General features: G+C 38.8%; 1 protein-coding gene across 1 annotated transcript in view; it reads left to right on the forward strand.

Annotated features, from left to right (window-relative positions):
- The window catches only part of MDGA1 (MAM domain containing glycosylphosphatidylinositol anchor 1), a 307,118-nt gene extending 285,479 nt beyond the window's left edge, over nucleotides 1–21,639 (forward strand). Inside the window, exons 15-17 of the mRNA XM_070949906.1 lie at nucleotides 12,648–12,772; nucleotides 19,202–19,310; nucleotides 21,548–21,639. Coding sequence (XP_070806007.1) covers nucleotides 12,648–12,772; nucleotides 19,202–19,310; nucleotides 21,548–21,639 — 326 coding nt within the window. The remainder of the gene's footprint in view (nucleotides 1–12,647; nucleotides 12,773–19,201; nucleotides 19,311–21,547) is intronic.
- Nucleotides 21,640–27,337: the final 5,698 nt, after the last annotated feature.

Raw genomic sequence — 27,337 nt, forward strand, 5'->3', positions numbered from 1 at the left:
AACAACCGTCTGTAGCATTAACTCAGTTATGCACATTGCAAGAAGGGGGTGTTGTTGAGACCAAAATAATTGGTTTTAAAAGGCAAGTTGAAGAGATTTAGAGGACGGGCAGGTAGCCTTTTTGTAGGGAGAACCACTTTTTTAAAACTGAGCTTTGTTAGGAATCAGGGACTGACATGACTACCAGAAAGGGAGAAAGTTGAATTTGAAGTTGGATTCCCCACCAACACTGTTTGTCCTTTGCCACTGAGTTTTGGTAGTGCAGTTTGGGAATGCTCCAGACAATGCCAAAAGAGTCTCCAGAGATTAGATGTGGGCCATGAGTCTCCACCTCTTTATATAGTGTGAGGCAGGGGTGAAATGCTCCCAGTTCGGACCAGATCGCCCGATCCAATAGCGATGGAGGCGGGTGGTTCGGAGAACCGGTAGCAAAAATCCCGGTCCAGCTGAGCAAAAATCCCTGCCCCCCATTGCCCAGCTGAGCCGCGCAATCATCAGAGGCTTTTTTTTTTTTAAGCATTTTTTCTACAACCTCTTCGGCTGAAGAGGTTATAGAAAAAATGCTTTTAAAAGTAAAAGCAAAGCTTCTGCCAATCAGGCAAGTCAGCTGCGATCGTCAGAGGCTTTTTTTTTAAAAAAAAAAGCCTCTGCTGATCAAGCAAATCAGCTGGGATCATCAGAGGCTTTAAAAGCATTATTTTAACAACTTCTTCAGCTGAAGAGGTTGTAGAAAAATGGTTTTAAAAGTTAAAAAAAAAAGTTGGCCACGTCCACTCAGTCATATTACCCCCACACACCAAGCCATGCCCACAGAACCGGTAGGAACAAAATTTACATTTCACCACTGGTGTGAGGGTTTGATCATCTTTTATTCAACAGTTGTTTCTAGGGCTTTTCTTTTCTTTTCTGTACTCCCTTGAGTCACCAATGAGACCCTGGCCTAGATGAAAGATGCTATTTCTAGAAAAATCTCCTAGAGATCTCGTGAAATGCAAAAAGCAAGCCTCCAGGACTTTTCCTTTTTAAAAAATATATACAAAAGGTGATAGAGCTGCTTTTTTACGAATAAAAGGAAAGTTACTGCCAGTAATTTCTAGCAACTCAGAGTACATAAGAAGTAATATTCCCTGGAGAAGCATATTGCTGGAAAAAGCTAGCTAGGACATTGCAGTATTTTCCTCACGTTAAAAAAAAAAAGCTTTGAAGTCCTGTTTTAAGCAAATGTCACCCTCAAGAGAACAGAGTTTTATTCTAGAGGGATGCACTATTTTATACCCTGTTCCCATCGCGTTGCTTTACCGCTGCATTTAGCCATCAGGATGACTTATTTGTGTTCATTAGGCCACCGAACAAGACTATATAGCAAAAGTGACCTGGAGAAAATGCTTCTGTGTAATAGAAACTGTTTTATGTGTTGTGAGGGAGCCGGTAGACTAGGCTAGTAGCTGGGCAATTTAGGCAGAATACCAACTAGCATCATTAAAACAATGCACCGAGTCGATGGGATCGTGAGGCAGCTGAGATTCTGCAGTTGTGCCTATTAGACACATGTTGCTTTATGAAGAATCATTAGAGCCAAGAGAAGAGTAAATACATCTTATCGTGGCATAGAGACAAATTGCATTACTAAAAATCTCAGCTTGGAGCTGCATGATATTTTTCTTCCTCTGCTACCAAGGGAATTGGCTTTTCCCATCTCTCTCCCCCCCCCCCGCCACCCCCACTTCTCTGCAGACCTGTAACTTGCCACCAGTACTGTATAGCCAAGAACACACGTTTGTTGCTCATTGTTTTTCATTATCATTGATTTAAGTGAGAAAAAGGACCCCCATATTTGTTTGTAAGATTATGAAAGGTAATAGATTCTTACTGAGAGCTCTACCTTACTCCTGGGACTTTCCTGCAGGGGGCTTTATGTGAAACCTGTATTTTATCACAAGTTGCATTAGAGCCACCTTTCCTGGAAATACAGTCAGGGAAACAAACAATAAATGGGAAAGCAGAAATTAAGCAGCTGGTATTTGGCCTGTCAGGGTTCTGATACTCCCGAGTCCAGCATGATGCCAAAAAGTCACATTTCTGCAGTTGTCTGGAAAACATTTCTCCATCTCCAACTTGTGAGCCTGTTGAAATTATTATTATTTAGGTCACCATAAAGTATAATAGCCCCACTCCAAGGCCGAAAAATTTCCAAAGTAACATAGCACAAATAGGCGCTGTGACACTCCCAGCTTTCAAGTTTGCATTTTAGATGACAAAACACACAAAGATCAAGGAGAGGGGAGAGAAAAGAACAGGGGAAAAAAACAAGTTCAGGGATCTTTTAAAGTTATACCTAGAATTGCCATAATCTAAACATCCAAGCAGCAGCAGCCTAATTCATGTCTTATGCAAATTAGCCTAATTTGCATTTTAATCCATTTTTAAAATCCCAAGGCAATTCCCAGAATAAAAATCACAACAGAACACATAACATCAAAAATAAAAGCAAATTAAAATCTCTAATAAATGCAATTAAAAGTTCTGCTTTGTAAATGGAATACCTATCAACTTCCCACTTGGAATTTATTTGAACAGATTTACCCTGGAAATATATAAAGCACCACTGACAGTTCCAATTTTTATTTAAAGTGCTATGTTATTCTACCCACCACAACTGTGGTTGCCTTTCTTGATTATATACAAACCACTTCTGTGCCTTTGCCCATTCAAGGTCACTTGTTACTCTTCTCTGTGCTCTTTTAGGCTTGGCCTTCCATTATGAACTACTTCTTCCTGCAACAGCAGGGAGCAGCTCTTTGGTAGCAGTGCTGTTATCTCCCTTGTACTGTTCCTATGCTTTCCCATACAGTGCATTACACTGTGCTAAATCCTGTGCAAAAATAAAGTAAAACGCTCTTGACTCAGATCTAGATGGTTGGGGCTAATTTTCTTACCTGGTTTTCCCCAAGAGCCATGGATGAGAGATATTCCCATTTTTCTTTCAAGAAAGAAAATCAAAATGGATATTCACACTTACCAATGCTAGTCATGTAGAAACCCACCTGATTGGTTTCTCTGTTTGATTTTCCCAGACTTCAATTGTCTCTGCCCATTACCTGGACCAAGAGGTCAGCTCATTTATCCATCTTAAGTGCTTGAATTCTCTGGAATGGGATTTCTTCCCATTCATGACAACTTCTCATTATAAATTATCCTGAAGCAGTTGTGAGCCCAAAGCCCTATTTTTGGAAGCCCTGCCTGCTTAAATATTCTGGAAAAATATCATCGTCCTTTATAAGGCTGAGCAATCATTGGCAAATCAGCAAATCAGAACTGCAACTCAGTCTAAAACCATTTTTCTAGAGGGTTCCAAGAGACCATCCACTGATGATGACATCAGCACAAGGGGTGGAGTGGTGTTTTACAATCTGTTTATTTCAGGGGATTGGGAGAAAGGGACATTTTTAACCAAACTACCAAAGTTTGATGGATGTAGCTGAAATGAATGTAAATTATTGTTAAGTTTAGCTGTCCCAATTATTATTTAGCTACAGTATCTCCTTTATTAAATCTTATATCACAAATCATTGTTTGGTAGCACTCTGTTTTACATGTGGTAGAAAGTCCTATGTTTGGTTGCCATCATTTCCAAGGACTTTGAAACTCTAGAGAGATGCTATCTCAGTGCAGACTTTAATAAGCTAGATGACACCAGCGGCTTTATTTAAGGCCATTAGAGCTATGATTTCTAAGCAATCTAAACAATTCATACATAATAATAGTGATAATTTTAATAAAAGTTTCTTTTATCATGATATATAAGGTTACATTAAATTTGATGTCACATTCCTGGGTCTAAAGAAGGGAATGGCAAAACAAATGACATTACCAAATGTAGAAAATTCTGCAAAAACCATCATCTCAAATAGATTAAGGAAGACTGTACAAAGTAGGAATGTGCTTTGCAATACAAGTCAAAAGAATTATGGAATTTTTTTTTCATATACCAATTCTTTCAGGCCAGGAATTCTGGGAGGTGTAGTTCCAACATATTTGATGAACATCAGATTAGACAAAAATTATGCTAGAGAACTGGTGGAAGTCAGAAGAGATTAAATTAAGATATGTTGTTACAGGTAATTTTCACCAATATCAAATATAGACCTTAATAGTTAAAATTAAACCTTGAACTGTGAGATGTGGCAGATAGATAGATAGATAGATAGATAGATAGATAGATAGATAGATAGATAGATAGATAGATAGATAGATAGATAAGAGAGAGAGGGGGGGCAGGCAGGCAGACAGACTATATATTTGTATATTGAAAGACAGTGTGTATTCTTGTCTTTAACTTTATTATCTGTACATAAGTAAATAACTGATGAAAAGGCTTTTTTTTAAAAGTAAAAGTTTATAGTTGAGTCAGAGTTTCCAAGGCATGGATTTCACTCTACTTTTGGACTCTCTGGGTCTTTCTTGTGCTCTACAGTCCAGGGTTTTTGACCATGAACATCTATTGCATCTCTCATCTAAATCACAACTACATGCCTACCTCTAACTCTCCTAAATATATTACTGAACAACCCAATTGTTGATTTGAGATCAGCTTTGGGATGACTTTGGAACTGGTATTCTTGTCAGGTTGTTCTCATGACTTCTAAATTTAGCCATCTACTTCCTTTCTACCTCTCTCCTTGTCTGCAGAGTAGAACAATGTGCCACAACTCATGATTGTGACAAATATAGAGTTACTGATGTTTCTATTTGCCATGCTTCCTGTAAGATTACTGGGCTATCCGCAACAGGTTTCTTCCCATCTAACTAAGTAAGTTTTCTGTTGAATGGAAACTGAAATCAGACCTTTTCATCCAGAAATCTGTAGCATTTAAATGCATTCCCCCTGGGCTACTGTATCTGGTATCACAGCTGGTGCTCTTTTGTATACCAGACACTCTTCTAAAATGCCAGCTCGGGTCTTATAAAGAGGTAGCAGCAGGCCCAGCTCTCCCACACATTGATCAATTCCTCACCATTTATTATCGCCCTTTATTTGTCTTCTGGTTAATATAGTTATAATAATAACATAAATAAACATATTAAATATTTATATAAAAAGATAAATACCACGTTCATCCCCCTATGTGGAAAACGGCAAGAAAACAATTGGCGTCTGGGGATTTCTTCTGTTTTCTTGCCATGGGGAACTTTGATCCTTTGCAAGTAATTGGCACGGCCAGTCCTTTTCGGTGCAGATGTTTCAAGGAAAAGCCAAATGCATTTTAGTCTGGGAAGAAATGGCCAAACAGGAGAAGAAAAATAGGAAAAGAAAATGAAAAGATGACGGGATGACTGTGAGCTAATAAAGACATTGTTCCACTTCTTGAAATCTTTATTGAAAGTCATCACACACACACACACACACACAAAAAAAACTAAAAAAGAGGGAAGTGCAAATCTTTCAAAAGCAGTATTTCAGAGAAGCAGGTATAGGGTTAGGGTTAGGTATATATTTCCTTATATCATTAAAGCAGCCACTTCTTTTCCCAAACTTGCATAGCTGCTTCCAATGTCACTCTGTTTCTGCATGTGTATAATGTGCCAGCTGAGCTAGAATACATTGGTTCTTTGGGGGAAATGAGATGTGCTTGTGAGAGAGTCCCTCCCCCCGCCTCACCAATCATCCCTCAACAAAAAGAAAATTATCCAAAGGAAGAAAACTTAGGTGAAACTTAGGTAACTTTTAATGTATCAAGGGGAGATTCCCCAACAATTTCTCAAGAGCATTCCTTTCATTCCCGCCTGTAGTGTAATCAGTAGCATCACTACGGAAAAAAAATCCAGAGGGATGATTTGCCAGAGTGGTTGAAGACTGCTGAAGAAATTATTCCACAAAGCAAAACACACACACACACACACACACACACACACACACACACACACACACACAGGGCTGGATTTAGATGAAAAGAGGCCCTAGGCTATTCCACTTATGAGGCCCTTTCACCAGTGGTGGGATTCAATTTTTTTAATAACAGGTTCTGTGGGCATGGCTTAGTTGGGGGTGTGGCTTGGCAATCATGTGACGGTGGGCGTGGCTAGCTGGTCACGTGACTGTAGGCATGGGTAGCTCGTCATGTCACCGGGTGGGCGTGGCTATGTGCATAGACTTTTTTCAGAGGGCTGAAAAAAGTCATTTCTGACTGGGCCTCGCACTTTTGACCGGTCCTCACACTTATGACCATCCTCACATTTATGCCCGTGCAGCTTTCTTAACAACCATGTCACTCATTTCACAACTGCTTCTCTTCACCATGGTGACAAGATAGGGCAAAAATGTAAAATGTGAGGACAGTCGTAAGTTCGAGGACTGGTCAAAAGTGCGAGGACCAGTCAAAAATAACTTTTTCAGCCCTCTGAGTAGTCCATATGCACAAAAGGACTACCCAGAGGGCTGAAAAAAGTGATTTCTGACAGGTCCTTGCACTTTTGACCGGTCTTCGCACTTATGACTGGTCATCATTTATGCCCATTGTAGCATTCTTAACAACCGTGTCACTCATTTCACAACTGCTTCTCTTCACCATGGTGACAAGATAGGGCAAAAACGTAAAATGTGAGGACAGTCGTAAGTTCAAGGACTGGTCAAAAGTGCGAGGACCAGTCAGAAATAACTTTTTCAGCCCTCTGAGTAGTCCATATGCATAAAAGGATACAGCAATAGAGAGGGATGAAGGAGGGGAAGGGAAATTAGAGTAGGAGGGAGGGTAAGAGAGGGTGGAAGAGAGGAGGAGAAGGAGAAAGGAAGAGGAAGTAGGGAGGAGAAGAAGAGGGGGAGGAAGAGAAAGTAAGAAGGAAAGAAAAGAGAGAGGTGGTAGGTTTGAGGAGAAAGATTGCTGTACAATAAAAAAGATGAAATTTCCCAGTCAGAAATGACTTTTTTCAGCCCTCTGAAAAAAGTCTATGCACATAGCCACGCCCACCCGGTCACATGACGAGCTACCCATGCCTACATAGTCACGTGACCAGCTAGCCACGCCCACCATTACATGATTGCCAAGCCACACCCCCAACTAAGCCACGCCCACAGAACCTGTTGTTAAAAAAATTGAATCCCACCACTGGTGAAAGGGCCTCATAAGTGGAATAGCCTAGGGCCTCTTTTCATCTAAATCCGGCCCTGATTTTCTTTCATCAAACCGAATAAGAACTAGTTGGGGAAAGAGATCCAGGCAGATCTCTCTGCCTGGCGTAACTCTTACAATCTTACTTAGGGCTTTGACTTCTCTCCATTTAATATTTGAACATTTCAAGCTCTCTCTAAAAATGCAGGCTCTGTGTAATATTTAAAACAGGCTTTGAGTTTCAAATATTCTCTCCTTTTAATGAGCAGTTCACAAATAATCATAACATCTTATCCAGTAGTGGGTTTCAAATCCCGTCGCTACTGGTTTGCTCGTGGGTGCGCACAACACTTCTACACATGTGCAGAAGCTTCTGCACATGCACGGAAGCATCTGGGCAGGTGGGCGGAGCCTCCCGCTACCAGTTTGCCCAATCCGGGGCAAACCAGTATCAACCCACCATTGATCTTATCATCACAACCCAATAGACTTATATGATCTCATCACTGGGGATTTAGTCTCCAGTCTTTTAAAAGTTAGACTACAATATGTAAACTATATTGTCCAAATTTAGACATACCACCTCCTCTTGCTATTCAGATCAATGTGGTTATATATGTACAGTATTCAGAAAAATAATTTTCCTCATCCTAAGCAACAGGACAGCAGAACAGAACAGAGTTGTATGTCCCCAGTTTATTTGTTCCATTTATATTCCTCCACTTTAAATGAAAAGAGGAGCGAGATTAACCAATAAACCATAATTTATTCAAAATGCTCCCTGAGCCTCCAGTCGAGGAAATGACATTTTCTTGATTCTTTTTCTTTCCTTGATTGGTGTAGACATGCAACTTTCTGCAAAAGATATGCATTGTTTCAGTTTGCTTGGTGGTGAGAATTTCAGAGTGTGCATTTTTTTTTATTTTGCTTTTCAGATGCTGCTTCACTTCCCTTTGTTCTTTGCCTTCTTCATACAGGCATTAGAATTCATTTTCTGGATAATTTGTTCACTCCTGGCTGTGCTGCCATATTTTTGCCTGGAAGGTTGTAGTTAGGATGAGTAGATAAGATCAGAACACTGAATGATGTCTGATTTCTTGGCATTTCTTTGCTAAATTGATTATTATCCATGATGTGAGCCAGAAATGCTAGGGATACTTGGATGGATAATGAAAGAAATGTAAGTCTCCTCCAGATGTCTTCACAAGTTAATGAGTGCAGTGTCTGGCATTTATCCAGCTTGAAAGAGGGAGGATGCAGAGAGAGTTGTCCATTAAAATTCAATTTCTCCGTTCAAAAGATTTGGTCCAAAATAGTTTTCAGGATTATTTCTTAAAGCTTGAGATCTGGGGGGGTATCCTTTGATTGAACTGACCTAGTGCCTCCCATTCAAACTGATGGAAATGGTCTTAGAAGAAGTGTTGCTAACATAAAGTTGTTCTTGTTAAAACTCATCAGAGCTAGCCCAGCAGTCACACTATATTAGCAATAGCCATAGCACTTAGACTTATATACCACTTCACAGTGCTTTATAGCCCCCTCTAAGCGGTTTACAGAGTCAACATATCGCCCCCAACAATCTGGGCCCTCATTTTACCTACCTCAGAAGGATGGAAGGCTGAGTCTATCTTGAGCCTGGTGGGATTTGATCTGCCAAACTGCTGGCAGCCGGTGATCAGCAAAAGTAGCCTGCAATACTGCACTCTAACCTCTGCGCCACCGCAGCTCTAGTAGCCAAGTTATGACTTTATTTGTTTGTTTGTTCATTTGGATTTATTTGGCCAATGACTCTAGATGGCTTATATCTAAAAAGTAAAGAAAGGGAAAAAGAAAAATAAACATGCATATCCAGGACAAACAAGCCAATACATAAAAAAAAACAAAAAACCCACCAACAATCCCTTAGCAACCACCCTATGCCCAGGCCTGGGAAGAAAGCCACATTTTCACTGATTTGTGGAACAGCTACAGGATCCTCATCAGCACTTCATACTTCTAAACTCCCTCCAATTTATCAACAGCTCTGGTTGCCTTGCCAGTTTAGCCAGATCTCTATCTGATGTCTACTTTCAAATAGGCATCAGATCAGGGGTGAAATGCTCCCGGTTCGGACCGGATCGCCCAATCCGGTAGCAATGGAGGCGGGTGGTTCGAAGAACCTGTAGCAAAAATCCCTGCCCCCCCATGCCCATCTGAGCTGCACGATCATCAGAGGCTTTTTTTCTTTTAAATGGCTCTGACGATCCAAGCTCTGATGATCCCAGCTGAGTTGCCTGACTGGCAATCAGGCAACTCAGCTGGGATAGTCAGAGCCTTTTGAAAGCATTTTTTTTACAACCTCTTCGCGGAAGAGGTTGTAGAAAAAATGGTTTTAAAAGTAAAAAAAAATTGGCCACGCCCACCCAGTCACATTACTCCCCTCACCAAGCCACGCCCACAGAACCGGTAGTAACAAATTTTAGATTTCACCACTGCATCGGATGTTAAAAAGACTGGATACTGAAAAAGAAGAGAATAATTGCCTTTTACCCAAGTTGCCAAGGACCAACTTTGTCTAGTAGTGGGAGGACAGATTTCATGCAGATAAATGCATTGCTGAACATAAAGGATGAGCAAATGTTTGTTGGCTGTGAATCTGGCTTAATGGCTTGGAAAGATGTAAGAGCCCCAGTGCCCAAGGCAATAGCATAATGAAAGGGCTCTGGTGTACAGCAGAGGTGGGTTTCCGCAGGTTCTGACCAGGTCTGGAGAACCGGTAGTGGAAACTCCCAGCTGATTGGGAGGAAATGGAAATTTTCTATCCTTCCCCTGCCATGCCCACCAAGCCATGCCCACCAAGCCACCCCCACAGAACCAGTAGTAAAAAAATTTGAAACCCACCACTGGTGTACAGGGATGAAATTGTGTCAGGCGAAATATGGCAGAGTGGGATAGGCAGAAGGGAAAAGATTTAAGAAATAGGTTTTTGTATGTATGTTTCCCTATGCAAACCACAGGAGACTGAAATCTAGTTGTTTAGATAGAAAGGGCTCTAAAGTTGCAGAAAAGGAGCTTATTTCAAATGCAACCTTAAATGCCTATTTTTGTGGTTCATGAGACAACTTGTTGTGCTTATTTGTATATACATGCATGCATGTGCATTTAATTAAGGCAATGTTGAGACAGAGTATAGATTCCTTCACTCTGTTTCTAGCTTGGGGCCAATATGGGATATGTATAAACTCAGATCTCAGCAGAAGAAAAGTTATTACATTCATTGTACACCACAACTCAAATACTTGGGTGTTGGCCCACCCTTCCTAAATATCCTCTTGGAGCTGATTAATATGTTTCTTGATTGATAGAATCAAATATGGCAGTTCCATTTTATTTTATTTGGGTTCTATTAGAATGTGTAGCCATGAAAATGCGGTCTTCAGTCACATTTTTGTGGTAATACAGAATCTGCCTGCTGTGTAATATTGCTGTCTGCCTCTTCAGAACAGTAATCTGGTGAATAATGTCAAGGAAATCTTTTACTTCTTAGCTGTTAGGGATAGTAGTTGGTTCTAGAGTGGAATGATTTAAATTAGGGATATAAATTGCCAAACCTAAAACTTCTGGTTTAAAGCATATTAATCAGATTTCTAAGGAAAAATCATCCTATCCATAATGCAAAGCAAGAGAAATCATAATTGGCCATCTTTCCAGTGTCACAGAGCCAGGGTAACCTGTTTCTCCTTCCTTCAAGTTACACTCCTCAGGTGGCCAAAATTGACTATGTTCTTTGGTTTAACACCAAAGAATTGTTCAGTCTACAGATATATGCTTCTATTACCACAGTGAAGTTAAATTGTATCTATCAACACCCATTCACACACCAAGAAACACACATAACATCCCTCTTACATAGAAAAAAATTGAAAACAATCTAAGAATAGTGTGGGTTTAAGCAGATTTTTTTCTTTTGTTTAGACTTCTTTCTTTAATCATTAATTTTGGATATTACAGAGACAAGTTGTGACTTGACCCCAGTGATGGCATTTTTCCTAAAGAGACCAATGAAATGTCTGGATTTTATGTAGGTTTTTTTAGCATGTCTTGAATGACTAGTAATTTATAATAGGTCAAAAAGTACCTGAAATTTAGAGAGTTTTAAGGGAGAAAGGACAAGTAGATTTTCAAGGGAAGCATTGTCCCCCTTGTAATAAAAATAAGATTTATCAAAAAAAAAAATTTGCTGCTCAGGGTGGCATGTCTTCCTCTACTTTACCTTCATGAGTAATTCTGTGAGATGGGCTCAACTACAACATCTAGTAATCTCAGGGCTAAGTGAAGTTTCAAACTGGGTTTGTCCAGCTATAGGCCATCCATCATGCTACTATATAGCGCTTACCATTAGCAAACAGCAACTGGGTATCCATTTTCTAGAAAGTTCTGTTGCAAGTGCCATTCTAGCTGTCTTCCCATTACCCTAGTTCCTCCTGATTTCAGGTAGCTTACTTCCAGGAAAGTATGCATATAAAATTATGAGCTCAGTAACTTAGTAATACCTGCTTCCTTCCAGCCAGGCTGCGAATTTCTCAAGCAGTATATTCACAACCTTGCAATTGGAAATTGTCTTATATGCAAAGTTTTGTATAGCTTTGGCCCATCCTAGCACATTTCCCAAGGTGATCATTTGGAAATCAATTAAATAAACATTCATTTCAGAAAACAATATGTGCAGACAAGAGCTTGCTCATTGGAGCTTGCTCTTTGATAAGGTCTGCCAGACCAGAAGCCTATTAAACACATATTTTATTAGTTTTAATGCTCCTTAGATGCCTATTACAGAGGTGTATGCTGCAGGATGATTCTGAGAAAGAATTTCTACAGGGAGTGTTAACTGAACCTGAATTCATATTCATTGAGTTGGAAGTGGTAATTTAGACCATTGAATCTAACTCTCTGTTTAGTGAAGAGATTTCTACTTATCCTACTTGTGTTTAGTAAGTGTCATGGCTGCAGTTGAGTTTAGTTTGGCTTACAAACAGTTCAGTGTCAATTTTCAATACTGCATTTCTTAAATTTATGTCGCAATTTGTTTCCCTCACCCTCCCCATGGTGGCAAATGCCTGAAGAATAATTATAACCAAGGTTGACTGGATGTAGATATTGTAGTCCAGGGATCCTGATAGTAATAAAGGACTGCAACCTGTTCATTTCTTTAGATCTTCTTTATCAGCATAAAATAATAAGGAGAGAATGGAGGCATACATTAAGTGGGATATTACTTACTGAATGAATAAAAGCACCCAAGTTGGGATAAGATTAACTGGGAATTAACTAGAATTCTTCAGGGAAACAATGCATAAGAATTTAAATGTATATCTCTACTCCAAGATTGCAATAATGAAAGATATATAGAATGTTAATAGTCCCTACTCACATCTTATGCATTCAGTGAAAGAACCAATGTGCAAGATCTAATATAGATGCAAATGTCAATTGATCCCTGTGACAAAAGGATTGCTGCAAAGAAGCAGTATGACTCCAGTGTTTCATGCCATTCCCTTATAGGATCCTTAAATCTCCTGGTTCACGTGAGGAATAAGCAACCCACTCAAGCCCTGTCACTCAAAGGAGACAAAGGAAATATGTGGCAGCAAGTACATGTACCCATCAATCCTGCAGGACCTTTCCAGGTAAGCAGATCCTATAATACCTACTATTATGTCTTTGATTTAGTATAGCAAACCTTAAGGCAAAGATTGAATGGTGAATGGTGAAATGTGAAATGTGCAGCAACACAAGTTCAAGAAAAATAGAATACCTCTTTCTGGCCTCCTGTAATAAAGTAGCTGAGGAGACATGCCTCTCCCCCTCCCTGCCCAAACTTGTTGCTTCATAATAGGGCTTAATTCATCAGCACTAATAGATGGCTTGAACAGTTACTTGAGTTTTGTCATTGTTGAATAGGTTCTTACATGGGAAACTGGATGTAGCTGCTGTCAAAAACCCTTCCTTATGGTAATATGGACTATGTGGCTATTATTCCTGGTGCAAATCGTGACCCTGTCAGGAAGTTCACATTATAATCTCCCACCTGCTCCATAGGAGAGTACTATTTCTGCTTTCATATGAGAAAAAGGTATGGGAAAGGCTGTATCTAAGTGGTACAGTACTTCCTCTGCATGCAGAAGTCATAAGTGCAATCCTTAACCAGATACAGCTGGAAGAAAGTTCATATCTGGAACTCTAGTAAGCCATTGGCTGGGCAGAGATAGATTTAATAAGGATAAGGCAGCTTCCCATCCCTAGCTCTTATAGTAATGAAAAGTATACAAGTGATTCTGGTACCAAAGTATTTCTATGTAGAATGTTCTTGATTTGAGTCTCAGCTGGTGGGACTGCATGCAAAGTTGATGATGTAGTGCTTATTGTTAAGATGACCACCACTCAGCTGCAAGTATCCATGCTCCAATAAACAGCAACTGGTTACATGAGGAAACTTGTAGCACAGTGATGCCATGTCTTATATTACTAGATATTATCAGAAATGAGAAATGTGGAAGAAACTCAGAACTATTACTTCTGATTCACTGCAATGTCACATGTCAGCTGTGAATCCATCCATGGTAGTAAGTCTCTTCAATGTATGCAATGTTATCTGTTAAATAGAAATGTTCAGATCCAAACTGTGTTTCTACTGTAAATGCTATAAACAGTTGTGAAAAATGTGATGTCCTAGGTGCCATTTATTTATCTGGGCTCCATCCTTGCTTTTGCATGTTCAATAGCATGTTCTTGTCCCATAACTATTTTGGAGTAAAATTTTGAGAGCCAACTTGGTCTAGTGGTCCAGCTAGAAACCATGAGACTCTGAGTTCTAGTTCCACTTTAGGCATGAAAGCTGGCTGGGTGACTTTGGAACCAGCACTCACTCTCAGCCTACAACATCATGTTTGGGTGACAAGCCAGCTAGTCAATTCTTGTCACAATCAACAGATGAACTCTCTCTTGATCTGAGGGGGTGGCCTGTACAGGGGGGTGCTGGGTAGGAGGTATAGCTGTATAGCTAGATAAATCTTACCTCCTATACGTAGGTATGTGTTTATTTACTTATTTTATTTATTTTATTTTATTGAATTTCTATACCGCCCTTCTCCCGAAGGACTCAGAGCGGTGTACAGCCAAAAATAAAACCATGACAATATAAAAATTAAAAGCAATTTAAAACAATTAAATAAATTGGCCAAAAAACTCTAGTAAAACAACCCATTAAAATAGTAAAATGTTATTATTATTTAGGCCAGCCCTGCGTGTGTTAAATATTATTATGGAAATCTTGTATAGTTTCATGAAAGATTCTGTGATGGTGTGTTGAATCTATGCAAAATTTAACCACTATGCATTAATTTTCTGAGCCGTTTGTAAGCAGTGAAAAACAGTTGCACACTGTGATTCTGCAAAGATGATTTATAAGTGCTATTCCATCTCTAGGTGGGATTTCAAATGTCTATTTTATTTTGGAAGTATATGAAGCATGTATAAATTGCACAAAAGTTTATGTTTACTATTAAGAACTAGACATGTTTATGATTGTTCTTTCATTACATAGATGAAAATTCGATTATGGTCTTTTAAAAGCAGAGTTATGGCTGCAAATTGGCATAGAGATAGAATTTTTGTTCATATAAAGTTGCACAAAAACATATTTACTTAGCATTATCAGGTAAATGAACTCTGTTTATGTTCAGATTTTGTGTGAACTATTTGATTGGTACCTTGAAATCCAGATTTTAAACTCCCAGAGTATAAAGCAAATTCTACCATCTTTTGTTATATCAGCAGTGCTGCTTTTCAAAAAACCAAAATCTTGGCAAACCTGTTCTCAGGATCTTTTTCAGATCTGTAAATATTGAACAAGTATAAAACTGATATGCATCTGCAAAATAAATAGAACTATATTGAGGAATGAACAGGGCCATACATTTTCCATTTATTATTCTGAGCTTGTGTGTGTGTGTGTGTTAAATCCAGAGGTGTTTATTCCCTAAGAGTTTTATTGCAAATTTTATTCCTGGCATCTTATTTTCTTTGGTGAATGATTTGTTACGCTGCTTGTACTGGGTGAGGCCATGAGCATTTGCTTTTTTTTTTTTACTCAGCACTAAAGTGTGCCGTATACTTTGGGGTGTCATAAAACAATAATCTAGTTACTTGTAAGGCTGTTGCTTATTGCTTGTAGCTCAACAGTTGCTGTGTGCTTAATGACAACTGGGATGGGCAACTAATTTGTTACCATTCAGTTGGTATGAGCTTGTTCCAGCTTGTTGACTCAGAGCCTAGGGATGGTCTTTCCTTTTGCAGAAGTGTCTCTGAATAGGTTGGACAGCAGAGGGGCATAAAAAGCAATGCTACACTCTGTGTGTGTGTGTGTGTGTGTGTGTGTGTGTGTGTGAGAGAGAGAGAGAGAGAGAGAGAGAGAGAGAGAGAGAGAGAGAGAGAGAGAGAGAGAGAGAGAGAGAGAGAGATGCATTAATGAAAATGCATTAGAGGGTGTGTCATGAGGCTTATATAAGTAACATTTTCCTCACTTCTATCCAGTTCATTTCTTCTTCATCAGGCTATGAGAATTGAAGAAGAACTGGAACATTTCCAAGTGCTTAGTGACTAAAATGTAACACCAGGCTCTACGAAACCAATATATACAAGAGGAAGCCGTTTTGCTGGGGAGAACTATGGCTAAGGCCGTATACACGCTTACCTGGCCTTAAGTACCATTTAATTCAGTAGGACTTCCCTCTAAATAGCTACATATAGGATTGCACTGTGAAAATAGCTGCTAATAACTGAAAGCGATATAGGGATTTTTTTTTTCTACATGAGTATTCCTTTGCAGGATTAATATAGAGAGATACCACACTGCCTCAGAGAAATTCCAGACAATGAACTGGAAAATTCACAAAAGTAAAACAGAGAGAAAATAGTATTACATGATATCATATACAATACGTGGCCAGTATGTTTCCAGCCAGGTTCTGTGTAGCCAACTTAATAGCAATCAGTGTGTTAGCTAGGGGGAAAATATTGCATTTTCCCAAGAACAACATATTGATCTCAGAGAATGGAATATTCTTACAACAGAAATGCTGCCTTACAGAAAAATAGAACGGGACAGAAAATTGGAAACAAATGTGCATTTATAGTATCCATACACAGACAAAGTTCTTTTTTTATGGAAAACAGAGCAGCTGAGCATGAAATATCTGCCCTTTGCTTCCTACAGATAAATATACACACATGATATCATTGCCACTAGGAATGCTGGAGGAATCTCTTTTCAACCTGAATTGATCTGCCTCTTCTAGAGAAATGTGCAGATCAGAATTTGGCAGTCAGATGGATTTTTTTCACTTCCCTTAATATTACACTGCAGTTTTGTGGCTCAGAAAAGAAAAAATCAAAAACTATTTAAACTGTGCATTCGAGGATAAAGTGAATGCATCACGCTTGTTTTCTAACGTGTTCAAAAGATACGTACTGAAATAGATGTAAGCGCCAAGGTTGTGTAGAATTTTTTTTACAAACCCAGACTTGCAGAATGAGCAAGGAATAGAAGGGAATTACTGATTAACATTTTCAAATGCCCACCCCCCACACACACACTTGCCTTAGGTAAAATAAAAGAGAGCATAGATGGTTAGGGGCAAATGAAATTTCACAGCCTGTATACACAGATCTCCATCTGGTCTTTATTCTGAAAATCCCCCATCACAGTATTCAGCAAATAGGAAGGCAGCAACACTGAATATCCACTGAGTATGTGAACAGTGTGAGGAGGCTTCGTGCAGGGCTTTATATCATCAGAAGACAGGTAATGGCAGGCTTGTAGTCTTCTCCTGCATAATGGGACATGAATGCAGAGGTTGGCTCTGCTCCTGAGGGAATGGGAGGTGAATGGGCCTCTGCCCTCGCTGCCTGTAAAGTGTTGTAACCATGGGAACAGCACGGGTGGCATGGGCTAATGAAGCTGTAACTGTCAAGCTCAGAGAATGAAGGAGCCCCCTGTGATTCCAAAGTCAGGAGTACAGGGGGAGAAGGATAGCTCTGGCCTTCATAGCAGCCCGAGTTACGGAGATTTTAGCACCCAATATGATAATACAGTTCATTTTGTCCCTTGATAAACTCTTGGGACGGCCTCCCTTATATCAAGGCAGGGACAAAAGGCAAATGAGCAGTGACTCGTTCTAATATGAGAAATCACCGCTGCCCCAATGGTTTCATCCTATCCTCCAAACCTTTTCACCCCTTTAGGTTGGCCACAAAAGGCACACAGAGCTGGATTTCATTGCAAAATAGAGGTTCTGTAACAGTAACAGATTAACAGAGTTGAAAGGGACCTTGTAGGTCATCTAGTCCAACCCCCCTCCCAAGCAGGAGACCCTACACCATTTCTGGCAGTCCAGTCTCTTCCTGAAAGTTTCCAGTGATGATGCTCCAAAAAGCTCCCACTCTGTCAAGCTATAGGCATGTGACCTACTGTATATTACAGAAATGAAGCCAGAATGTGTGAATGGAGCAATCTAGCCCTGCAGAATGGAAGGTTGGGTATTACCATGCCTTTGCATGTGACACACTTGCTGTGACTGTAGCCCGAACAAGCCACCTACTCTGACACCCAATTTACCTTCCCACAACCTCAGGCATGCAGAATTCACTTCTATGTGGGAGAGATGGTGTCTGTCATGGACACTCCCACAGATAGAAAGAAGGGGTTGGTCTTTTTGAAAAAAAGACAGAAGTTGTTGGACCAACTCTGGAAAGGAGTCTTTGTTTAAATCCAGATAATCGAAGCACAGGAAACATCTGCATCAACAGCCTTCTAGGAAGAGGCCAGAAATTGTATAGCATTTGACTTCTGGTCCTTTGTGTTGTGCTATTTATCTTGTATTTCTCTGTGCAAGGTAGTGAATTCTGTGTGATTTCATTTTTTTTATCCATTCTTCAGGATGGACATGGAGATATTCATTGTACTGAATATATATAGTGTTTGTGCAGTTCCTAACACTCAATTGCAACATCTCCCATCTCACAGGAGAACCTGCTGTTTGTAGTAGACTAGCACCATCTTCCAATTTCTTTGGAAATGTTCTTGTTTAGTTGTCAACTGTATCAGAACAGCTCTACAATTTATCTTTATCCATGTTGACTGTATCCATATATAAAGTTAAAAGGGAGGTTGCATTTTATTGTAACTTTTAAAATAAATTCATTTAGTTGTCTATCTTCCAAGGAAGGGAGGAAGGCCTCAATCATATGCCTCCATATTACACAACCAGAAGATTGCAATATTGAAATTCTTTTGCTTTTTGTTTTTCACCTTTTAATTGGCAAAAAAAATTGTAAGATAGTTTATGGGTGAATATCAGGGGAAATCGTCCTGGGATTAGACAGAGGCACAGGGAATTATCAAGCTTCTGCTCCAGTGCAGAGGCAGGGCCAGGATGTGAAATTTGAAATGGCTTCCAGGAAGTTGTTTAAAGCCTCCAGCCTTCTACCTTATCGGCTCAACAACACCTTGCAGACAATTCACTGATAAACTGAACCATTAAAAAACAACAAAAAAAAACAAGGCCTTATAGACTGCCCCAAAGGGTGCAGTTGTCAAAAAGAATTCTAAAAAAAAAATGTAGATTTGTGAAGGGTAACAAAGAGCTGAGTTTTCTTTTCTCATTAAATTTCACCAAGATTCATTTATTGTCCTAAAGTCAGTTTTGTATTTTTCATAGTTTATCAATAACAACAAACAGAATATTGCAGAACAATCTAATATAGAAGAGATCATTTGGGGCAAAAAAAAAAAAATCACATCTCTCTTTTTTTGTTTGTTTTAAGCTGGTCTAAACTATCTCATCTGGGAAATGTCCCATCATGGCCCATTTGGGGACATTTCAAGATTGAAAGTTCCAGGAAAATTGGGGGCAAGTAGACAATGTGTCAAGTGGGATTTAGTGGCCTTTGAGACTGATGGCTTTAGCATCACAGGAAGGCAATCTAATATTCTTTTTGCAAAGTTGAAATTTTTAGATGTTTAAATCCTTTCTAAGTCTGATCTTTTCTTCCCTCAGATCATCTTTGAAGGTGTCCGTGGGACAGGTTCTGAGGGAGATATTGCCATTGATGATGTTACTCTGAAAAAAGGTGATTGTCCAAGAAAGCCAATTGTCCCAAATAAAGGTAATTATACTTGGTGAATTGTATGCATCATTGCTTCCCAAATTCAAGGGGAAAAATTGGGAAAGCTATGTATATTAATCAACATGTATGTTTAAATATAATAATAATATACTTATACATAATAAGAATATACTTATTTATAATCAAAATATACTTATTCATATCGAGAGAGAAAGAGAAAGAAATAATTATTATTATTGGCTGCAATGTATCAAGCTCATTTAATTTATTGTAATGTCCCAGGTTAATGTCAATGCCCGACACGGTTCTTAACCACCTAGCTACAGAAAATAATGAAATGTTTATTATTCCTCAGTCTCTTTGATAAATTTGTTACCAAACAAGTTAGAATTTTAGAATCTACAAACCCAGGAAAATGGTGATTACAGCAATAGCCATAGCATACAAAACAAGATAATATTATTCAGTAATAATAAGCATTAAAACCTGTGATGATGGATGGGTGATGGATCTATTGATTTTTATTATGTAGTCTGAAACAGAAATGTCTTCCAAAATTATAAACATATTTTTCCCTGGGTATATTTGTCTCAAATTTTCCCACCTATCCTATGCCAAGGGCAACAGAATCAATGTCAGAGAGGAAACTATTCTTCTCACTTTGAGAATTATCCTTAGTCAATATATTTAGGATTATTTTAAGCAGAACATGATTAGATTCTTTTGTGAAGTTCTGCTTAATGAAGGAAAGGAAACTATGGGCCATCTATAATAATGTGTCTGTAGGATGTCCAGAATTAATCCTTGGCATTTCTGGTTTAATAAAACAAACAAGCAAACAAATAAAAAATAGGATCAGGTACAAATGATAGGAAAGTGATTTTTCTGCATTAAGTCCCAGAAAATCTTTATTTGTTGAAATATGCACTGTTGAGTGATTGAACAAATCACAGGATCATTAATTTGGATGAGGCCATCATATCCAACCTCTGCTCAATGCAGGAATTTCAAATTAAACCATCCCAGAAAAGTGGCTGTCTAATTTCTTTTTGAACACATCTGAAAAGGGGCAGCTATCTCCCTTTATGGATAATTGCTTCCATTGTCAAACGGAACTAAATATTAAGAACTCTTTTTCTAATGTTTTACTGGAATCTGACTTCCTGTCAGATCTCATCCTTTATTTTGCATACTGCACTCTGGAATGAGAGAGGACAGATCCTGATGCTTCTCTATGTGACATCTTTTCAGGCATTTGAAAAGTACAGCCACATCCCCTCCTAAATATATTTTCTCAAGGCAAACATGCTGTCCATCTTTCTTTATAAGGCTTAGTTTCTAGTCCTCTGATCATCTTTGTTAGCCTCCATTCATCCTGTCCCACTGTTTCTGAATCCTTTTAAAGTGTGGATATAGTACAGGTATTATTATATGGCCAAAGAAGAATATAGTTATTATCTAGCCTGTTATGAGGAAGCTTTCTACATTAGTTCACTGACCATTGTCCTTGGACATTATTTTTTATATCTGTTTTACTCTTCAAAGTATGGGTTTGTTCTTATAAAAAATCTGAAAGAGAGACAAAAAAATCTAAAAATATCTGTTTTATTTTGCATGTCTAATATGGCAAAAAATTGGTTATGGTAGTGCAGTACAATAACCTCTAAAACACATTAGTTTCTGAAATATTCAGCTTGCACGGTAAAACTAGTCATTTAGAATTCTATGTGTTTTCTTGTTTTCATGTGATTTCAATTTTCAGTACAGGTAGTCCTCAATTTACAACAGTTCATTTAGTGACCATTCAAATTTACAATGGCACTGAAAAAAAGTGACTTATCACCGTTTTTCACCCTTACAGCCTTCGTAGCATCTCCTGATTATGTGATCAAAATTTAGATGCTTGGTGACTGACTCATATTTATGACCATTGCCGTGTCCCAAGTTTATGTGACCTTTTGCAACCATATGACAAACAAAGTCAACGGGGAAGCCAGATTCACTTAACAACCATCTTACTAACTTATCAATTGTAGTGATTCACTTAACAACTGTGGTAAAATGGGGCAAAACTCACTTAACAAATGTTTTGCTTAACAACAGAAATTGTGGGCCCGATTGTAGTCATAAGTTGAGGACTACCTGTACATCCAATTCTTCTGTTTTGGTGGGTATAATCTTGGAATTCTTAAGATTATCCTTTCATCCCACAGTCATTTGTTTTGCAAACCATTGATCATTTTCATGAGGTAACTTTTCTTTTTCTTTCCCTACAGCAGTTGCCCTTCCAGGAAATTCTGCTGTCACCCAACACACATCTTCTCTCTGTGGGCCACTATTTTTCTTTCTTTACGTGCTGCTCAGATGATAGCAGTGAATGCTCCCATGTCTGAGACATTCCTCCTCCTTTCCTACTTGGTCACCCTCTGCTCCTGTATCTCCCCCTCCTCACTGGCACACCAAAGTGTCCATATGTTACCAAAGACTAACATGCATGACTACGCAAAAGGGATCCAGCTAAGAACCTAAGGGATTCCTGGAGGAAGTCATACTGTCTAAAAACAAAATATATATAAATAAAGAGACGAAAACAAACAAATGAAAGAAAGAGGGAGGAAGCAATGGAAAGAAAAAATGGAAGCAAAGAATGAAAGGCAATGCTGAGGATGAAAATGATGTTTAAAAGGATCAGTGGAATGGAGGAAGGCATGTTCCTTTAAGAACAGAGGACAAGACTTCCTCAGGGAAGTAGGAACTTTTGTTTAAAACAAAAACAAAATATATTAAAGCACAAATTTCTACCAGAACTATAACCTTCTTGGCTGCAGAACCACAGTTTAGAAGACATTCTAGCATACACAGTGCCATCCTTTGGAATCTCTGTGTTAAGACTTCTCCCTTACCGGTTTTGCCTACAACCTGTCTACTGCAGCACCACCTCCTCATACTTCTCCCACTCATCTCTGGTGACCACAGAACCTTGTCCTCATTTGCATGTACTTCTGAGTCTTCATATGCGTTTTTAAGACTCTCATGTATTTACTCGTCCATCTATAAATTTGCCTTGACCCATCCATCCCCAACTTCAGCTCAGCAAAGCAAAGAGATAGACCTCTTGTGGATTATGGAGATGAATGGAGAAATCTAGGGCAAACATAAGCTGCAGGTTCAGCTGTTGGCATCTTTCATCTACCCATCTCTTTTCCCCTTTTTCAGGCTGCTCACTTCTCTCCTTTAGTACTTTTTTTTTTCTTCTACCATCCCAGAGACAGATTGTCAATACAGCACAGAGACTAAAAGAAAAGGCTTCTTGTTTGAGGACCAAAGTAAAGAAGCTGAGTAGTGACACTGCAGTCAGTTACTATCAAAGCATGAGTTTCAGAAGCCTTAAGGCAAGGATTTCCTCCACCTTTTGTTGTTGTTGTCATTGCTGCTGCTGCTAATTTATCTATTTCCTATTTCCTTTTAGTAATTCAATCCTTACAGCCCCACTTCCTTTTTTAACTACAAGAGGAGTCATACAGATGCACCCTTATAACATCTGAAATATTTCCTTGTCGGTAGTAATACCTATTCTTGGCATATTATTAATCAAAGATGCTGCTACCATGGTGCTTGATTTGCTATTGAAGGATTGGGTAGCTGTATTGCAGCTGCACAATGAGGTGAAAGACAAATGGAAGCAGAAAATAAAACTGTCTCTACATAAAGGAACCAGGATAGGCAGGCTGTTATAGTTTTGAAGAAAAATATACAGGTAGTCCTTGTTTAGTGATCACAATTGGGATCGGCAACTTGGTTGTTAAGCAAAGTGATCACTAAGTAAAATGGCAACTGTGCTTATAAACCAATATCAGCTTTATCAGGAGGATAGGTCACAAAGGTACTGTTGTAACTGCAGACTGTTGCTTCATGAGGCAGTCACTAAGCGAAGACTACCTGTACTTAGATTTCATTTAGTGCAGAAAGACAGAGGGAAAAACACCCACTGTTTTCAGGGACACTACATTACCACTGTGAGAGGAATGTTTTCTCAGGAAAGCCCAACTTGCACTTGGTAGTCCTGACCTGCAAGATCATTAAAGCCAACTCTAAATCATTATATAAAGAAGAACCCGTTTACCTACTAGGGAGATATTACTACAGCAATGACATACTCTGCATACATCTTAATGGGTCCCTAAGACTTCAGGCAGCATAAGTTTTTCCTCCATCCACAGTCTTCCACACCAAGTTGCTACCAGACACGCTGGACTACAATTCTCATAATCTTCAGCTGGCTGAGAATTCTAGCATTTGCAGTCCAACTTGCTTTGAGAGCATTAGGCTGGGGAAGTTGATCTAGCCATTCAAATACTTGCTAAATGCTGCTTCAAAACTCCTTTGCTGGTATAAAATGGTTTGTCGTGAATGCGACTGCTTGAGGGCTCCTGGATTGGAGCTGAAAGGCGAAAGGGATGCAGTATGCTCCTTCCCACATGCTGGGGTAGACCAGGTGCCTCAATAGAAAAACATATATATTATTACATTTCTAGTAGCCTGAGCATTTTGTTAGTCCTATAGTGGAGTGGCGAAAGATAGAAGAGAGCAAGCAATGTGATGGTGGAATGTCTGGCAATGTTTCTGTAGTTCTGTGTTCTCTGGGTTTACAAATGTACTAATAGGATGAAGGATAATTAATGCTAACCCAGTTTCTGATTTGTATAAAGTTATCTTATTTAATTTTGACCTGATTACACACTTTCTTTCTCATAGGAGACTTGGGTGATTTTATCATTTCCACCAGCCCAGAGACAGAAAGTTTTGAATTTGCATTGCAAAAAGCTATCTATGAAAGAATTATGTTCTACTTATCTCTTGCTAAAAAAAAAATAGAGGAGAGTGGATTGCAAAAGTGGCCTCCCTTAATAATAACCTCAGTCTTCCTTCAGTTTTCAGCTTGTTGAAGCCATTGAGGTCAAGTACTGAGGATGCTCTCTTTATCAAAGATGTAAACATTAACTTCCACTGACTGTCAGCAGAGTTAGGAACCAGTAGGCCCAACTCGGCCACTGGAAAACTCATCACAAGTAACATGGTACAGAGATCTCCCCGGCCTCCAACTTCAAAAATTAGCCTAGCCTACCAATCCCACCATCTCCCCAAGTTTCCTGCAGGCTTAGGTCATTTTTAATGGAAAAGTTCCACTGAATCTGTGATCTGACAGAGATGGATTCTCTATATAATGGGATGTTCTCTGTATCTGAGCATTAACTGTGCTGCAAAAATGATTCCCATTTGGTCTCTAAAAGAGAATGTGCTTCTAAAAGGGAAGATGCAACATAATTCTGGGTGCTGATTTTGGGCCACCTGTGTGCACTCTCAGCAGTGAAGCAGCTCAGTGCAACCTTTACCCATCTTCCTGGGAGTAAGTCTGTTTACTCCCAGGAATGCAGCTATATAGGGCTGCATGATTAAAGGCCATATTGTCTTTTAGTCTAAGCAAGCTAAAAATAATACCGAGTTGTGAGTTAACTTTGAGAATTTAGAGAAGTTTACTGCAAAAGGGGACAGCTGGCATTTGGAAGATTAAGAGTGAGAGATTGGGAAGGGAAATAAAGAACAAAATGCAGATCCTGAGCTGCTATCTTCCTTCTCTGTCCTATTTCTGCAGCAGCTTTCTGATTTAAGTGTCCATCTGTGTGAGAATTGTAATGGACTAATGAAGTGCCTATTTTTGCAAAAGAGATACACAAAGTTCTCTCTTGGACGGGGTGAGCTAGCACTGGCTCAGGTATCTATCAATGAAATATCAGCCTTTCAATCATCAAGAAGTCTCAGGGAGCCTCATTTCCCAATACCCTTCTTGTTTTTATTGCTCTTTTCTTTCTCTGGCATGGAAGGAACAAGTTTCCTTAGTGAGGGTTGATGTTTCTGGTGCCTTGTCAGAAGCATGAAGGTTAAAAATAAAAGGTCTCAAGTCATTGTCCAGATTGCTAAGACAAACCATGGAATGAACTGGCATAGTGGTGAAGCTGCTTCACTTATGCAGGAAAATTCCAACTGTGCATAAAACCCAATGTTAGGATCAGAAGAGCTCATATTGAGTCATTTTCCTGGGCTTATTCAGCCCAGGAAACTTCTCAGCATTTCAAGGGAGCAAAATTAAAATATTCTCCAAACAGAGATATTTTTTTGTTGCTGTGCTTGTTTTTGCTAGTGTTTTCACAGAAAGGTGGGGGAGAACCTTTCAGAGCTGCTTGAAGTAGCGGCTAACAGTCTGACACATTCCTTTTCTAATTAGGAATCGGGTAGCAAAAATACAGGAGACATTGAGGTGGTAGGAAAGATAGGCAGAAAATGCTAATACTTTTTTGGTGAAATCGAAATAGCCACTGGATTGCCACAGACATTTTCTGCCTATCTTTCTGTCTATCCTTCATGTCATCTCAGGATCTTCTGGATTTTTGCAACCCTAATTTAGAATAGAATGTTGCATGAGAATAGAGCTTTGTCATGGCATAGCATTATTGTGGAAAGATGCTGGTTCCATTGACCAAAACACCTTGAATGGCCATGAATGGAGTGTATGGGTTTTTAATGTTTTTTAAAACAACTTTTATGGTATATTGTTCACATTATTTTTTGTTGTAAGGCGCCCAGAGTCCCCAGGGAGTTGGGCAGCATAGAAATGCGACAAATAAATAAATAAAATATCTCCTCCTCAAAGGTAATCCCATCAAAAATGAGATATCTGCTTTACTTGAAAACTAGTGACACCCTCCTTCAAGTTCGCAGAGGAAAAACTGATCTCAAGAAAGCATGGGAGTTACCATCTCATATCTAATTGAATATTTCAGCGTAGACTTCAAAAAAAGTTTAGGAATCAAATTATTTGTAAATAACCTATTTGTTTATTGTTTATAGCTCATTGTTGTCAGATATTCTGTTATTGTGTGTGCGTGTGTATGGATATATATATATATATATACATATATACATATATGCATACATACATACATACTTAAACACACATACAAATTGATCTAATGAAGTGGTACAAATTGTCTAGAGGTATAACTGATATATATCTAGGCAATGTGTAGATATATATATATCTTAAAGCCCTCTTAAAGGAAGTCTGCAGTTGAATGTAGTATTATTTAATAACCCTTCACTATTGTGATACAGTTATTCCATAAGACAGTCTTTACTTTCTCAAAGTAAGATGCATCACTGCTTCTCAGCAATGACTGAAGAAAATGATTGTAAATAACAGATCCATCCATCACGAAAATATCATAGAAACCTACTGTGCTGATGTTTTCAGTGAGGACATATATTGGAGGAGACAAGTATATAACCCAATTAAATAGAGTATATGTGATATAGGTTAAGGTATATACATATACATTGCATTATATTGGCATTCCCAGAATATGCTAAATTAATTAATCCATTTTATGGGTTTGTGCAACAATCCAAATAAAGGTTCCAAGTTTACATGCTATGTTATGACATATACATGCACATACAAAACCTCACTTGGCATGTTGCTTGCCTGACCCTATTAAATGTGTTGTGTGAACACAATCTTATATGTATAATAATAACCCACAATACATGCTCCAAAAAGTCAATTACTGAAGATCCATTAGTTCCCTTTAATGCAGACAGTTAAATCTATCCAGGTGCAGAAAATAATTACAAAATATCACTATACCTATTTTTTTTTTCCTTGTGAGCTTATCAAGGACGTGTTGAAGGGAGGTGGATGGAACAATAAGGACTCATGGGCAGAAAATTTTTTTTTATTATTTAGCTTTTCAGCATTGTGTGCCATTTATTACTCATCCCATTAAATTGTTCAGGTTAGGGAATGTATTCTAACCAGAATCATACTCCCTAATACAGATGGAAAACTAATACAAATACAAAACCAATCAAAAGAACACATGTGATTTGTCTAAATATTGCTTGTGAGCTGCCCAGGATTATGCTACATCAGATGGGCAAGTTCTACAAATCCTTTAAATAAATAAATGTACACTGGAAAAGTCATAAGAAATCCTGGTAACATTTCTAAA

This window comes from Pituophis catenifer, unplaced genomic scaffold, assembly GCF_029215685.1.
Source record: "Pituophis catenifer annectens isolate HBS135680 unplaced genomic scaffold, rPitCat1.0.hap2 SCAF_1, whole genome shotgun sequence".
NCBI classification, from domain to species: Eukaryota; Metazoa; Chordata; class Lepidosauria; order Squamata; family Colubridae; genus Pituophis; species Pituophis catenifer.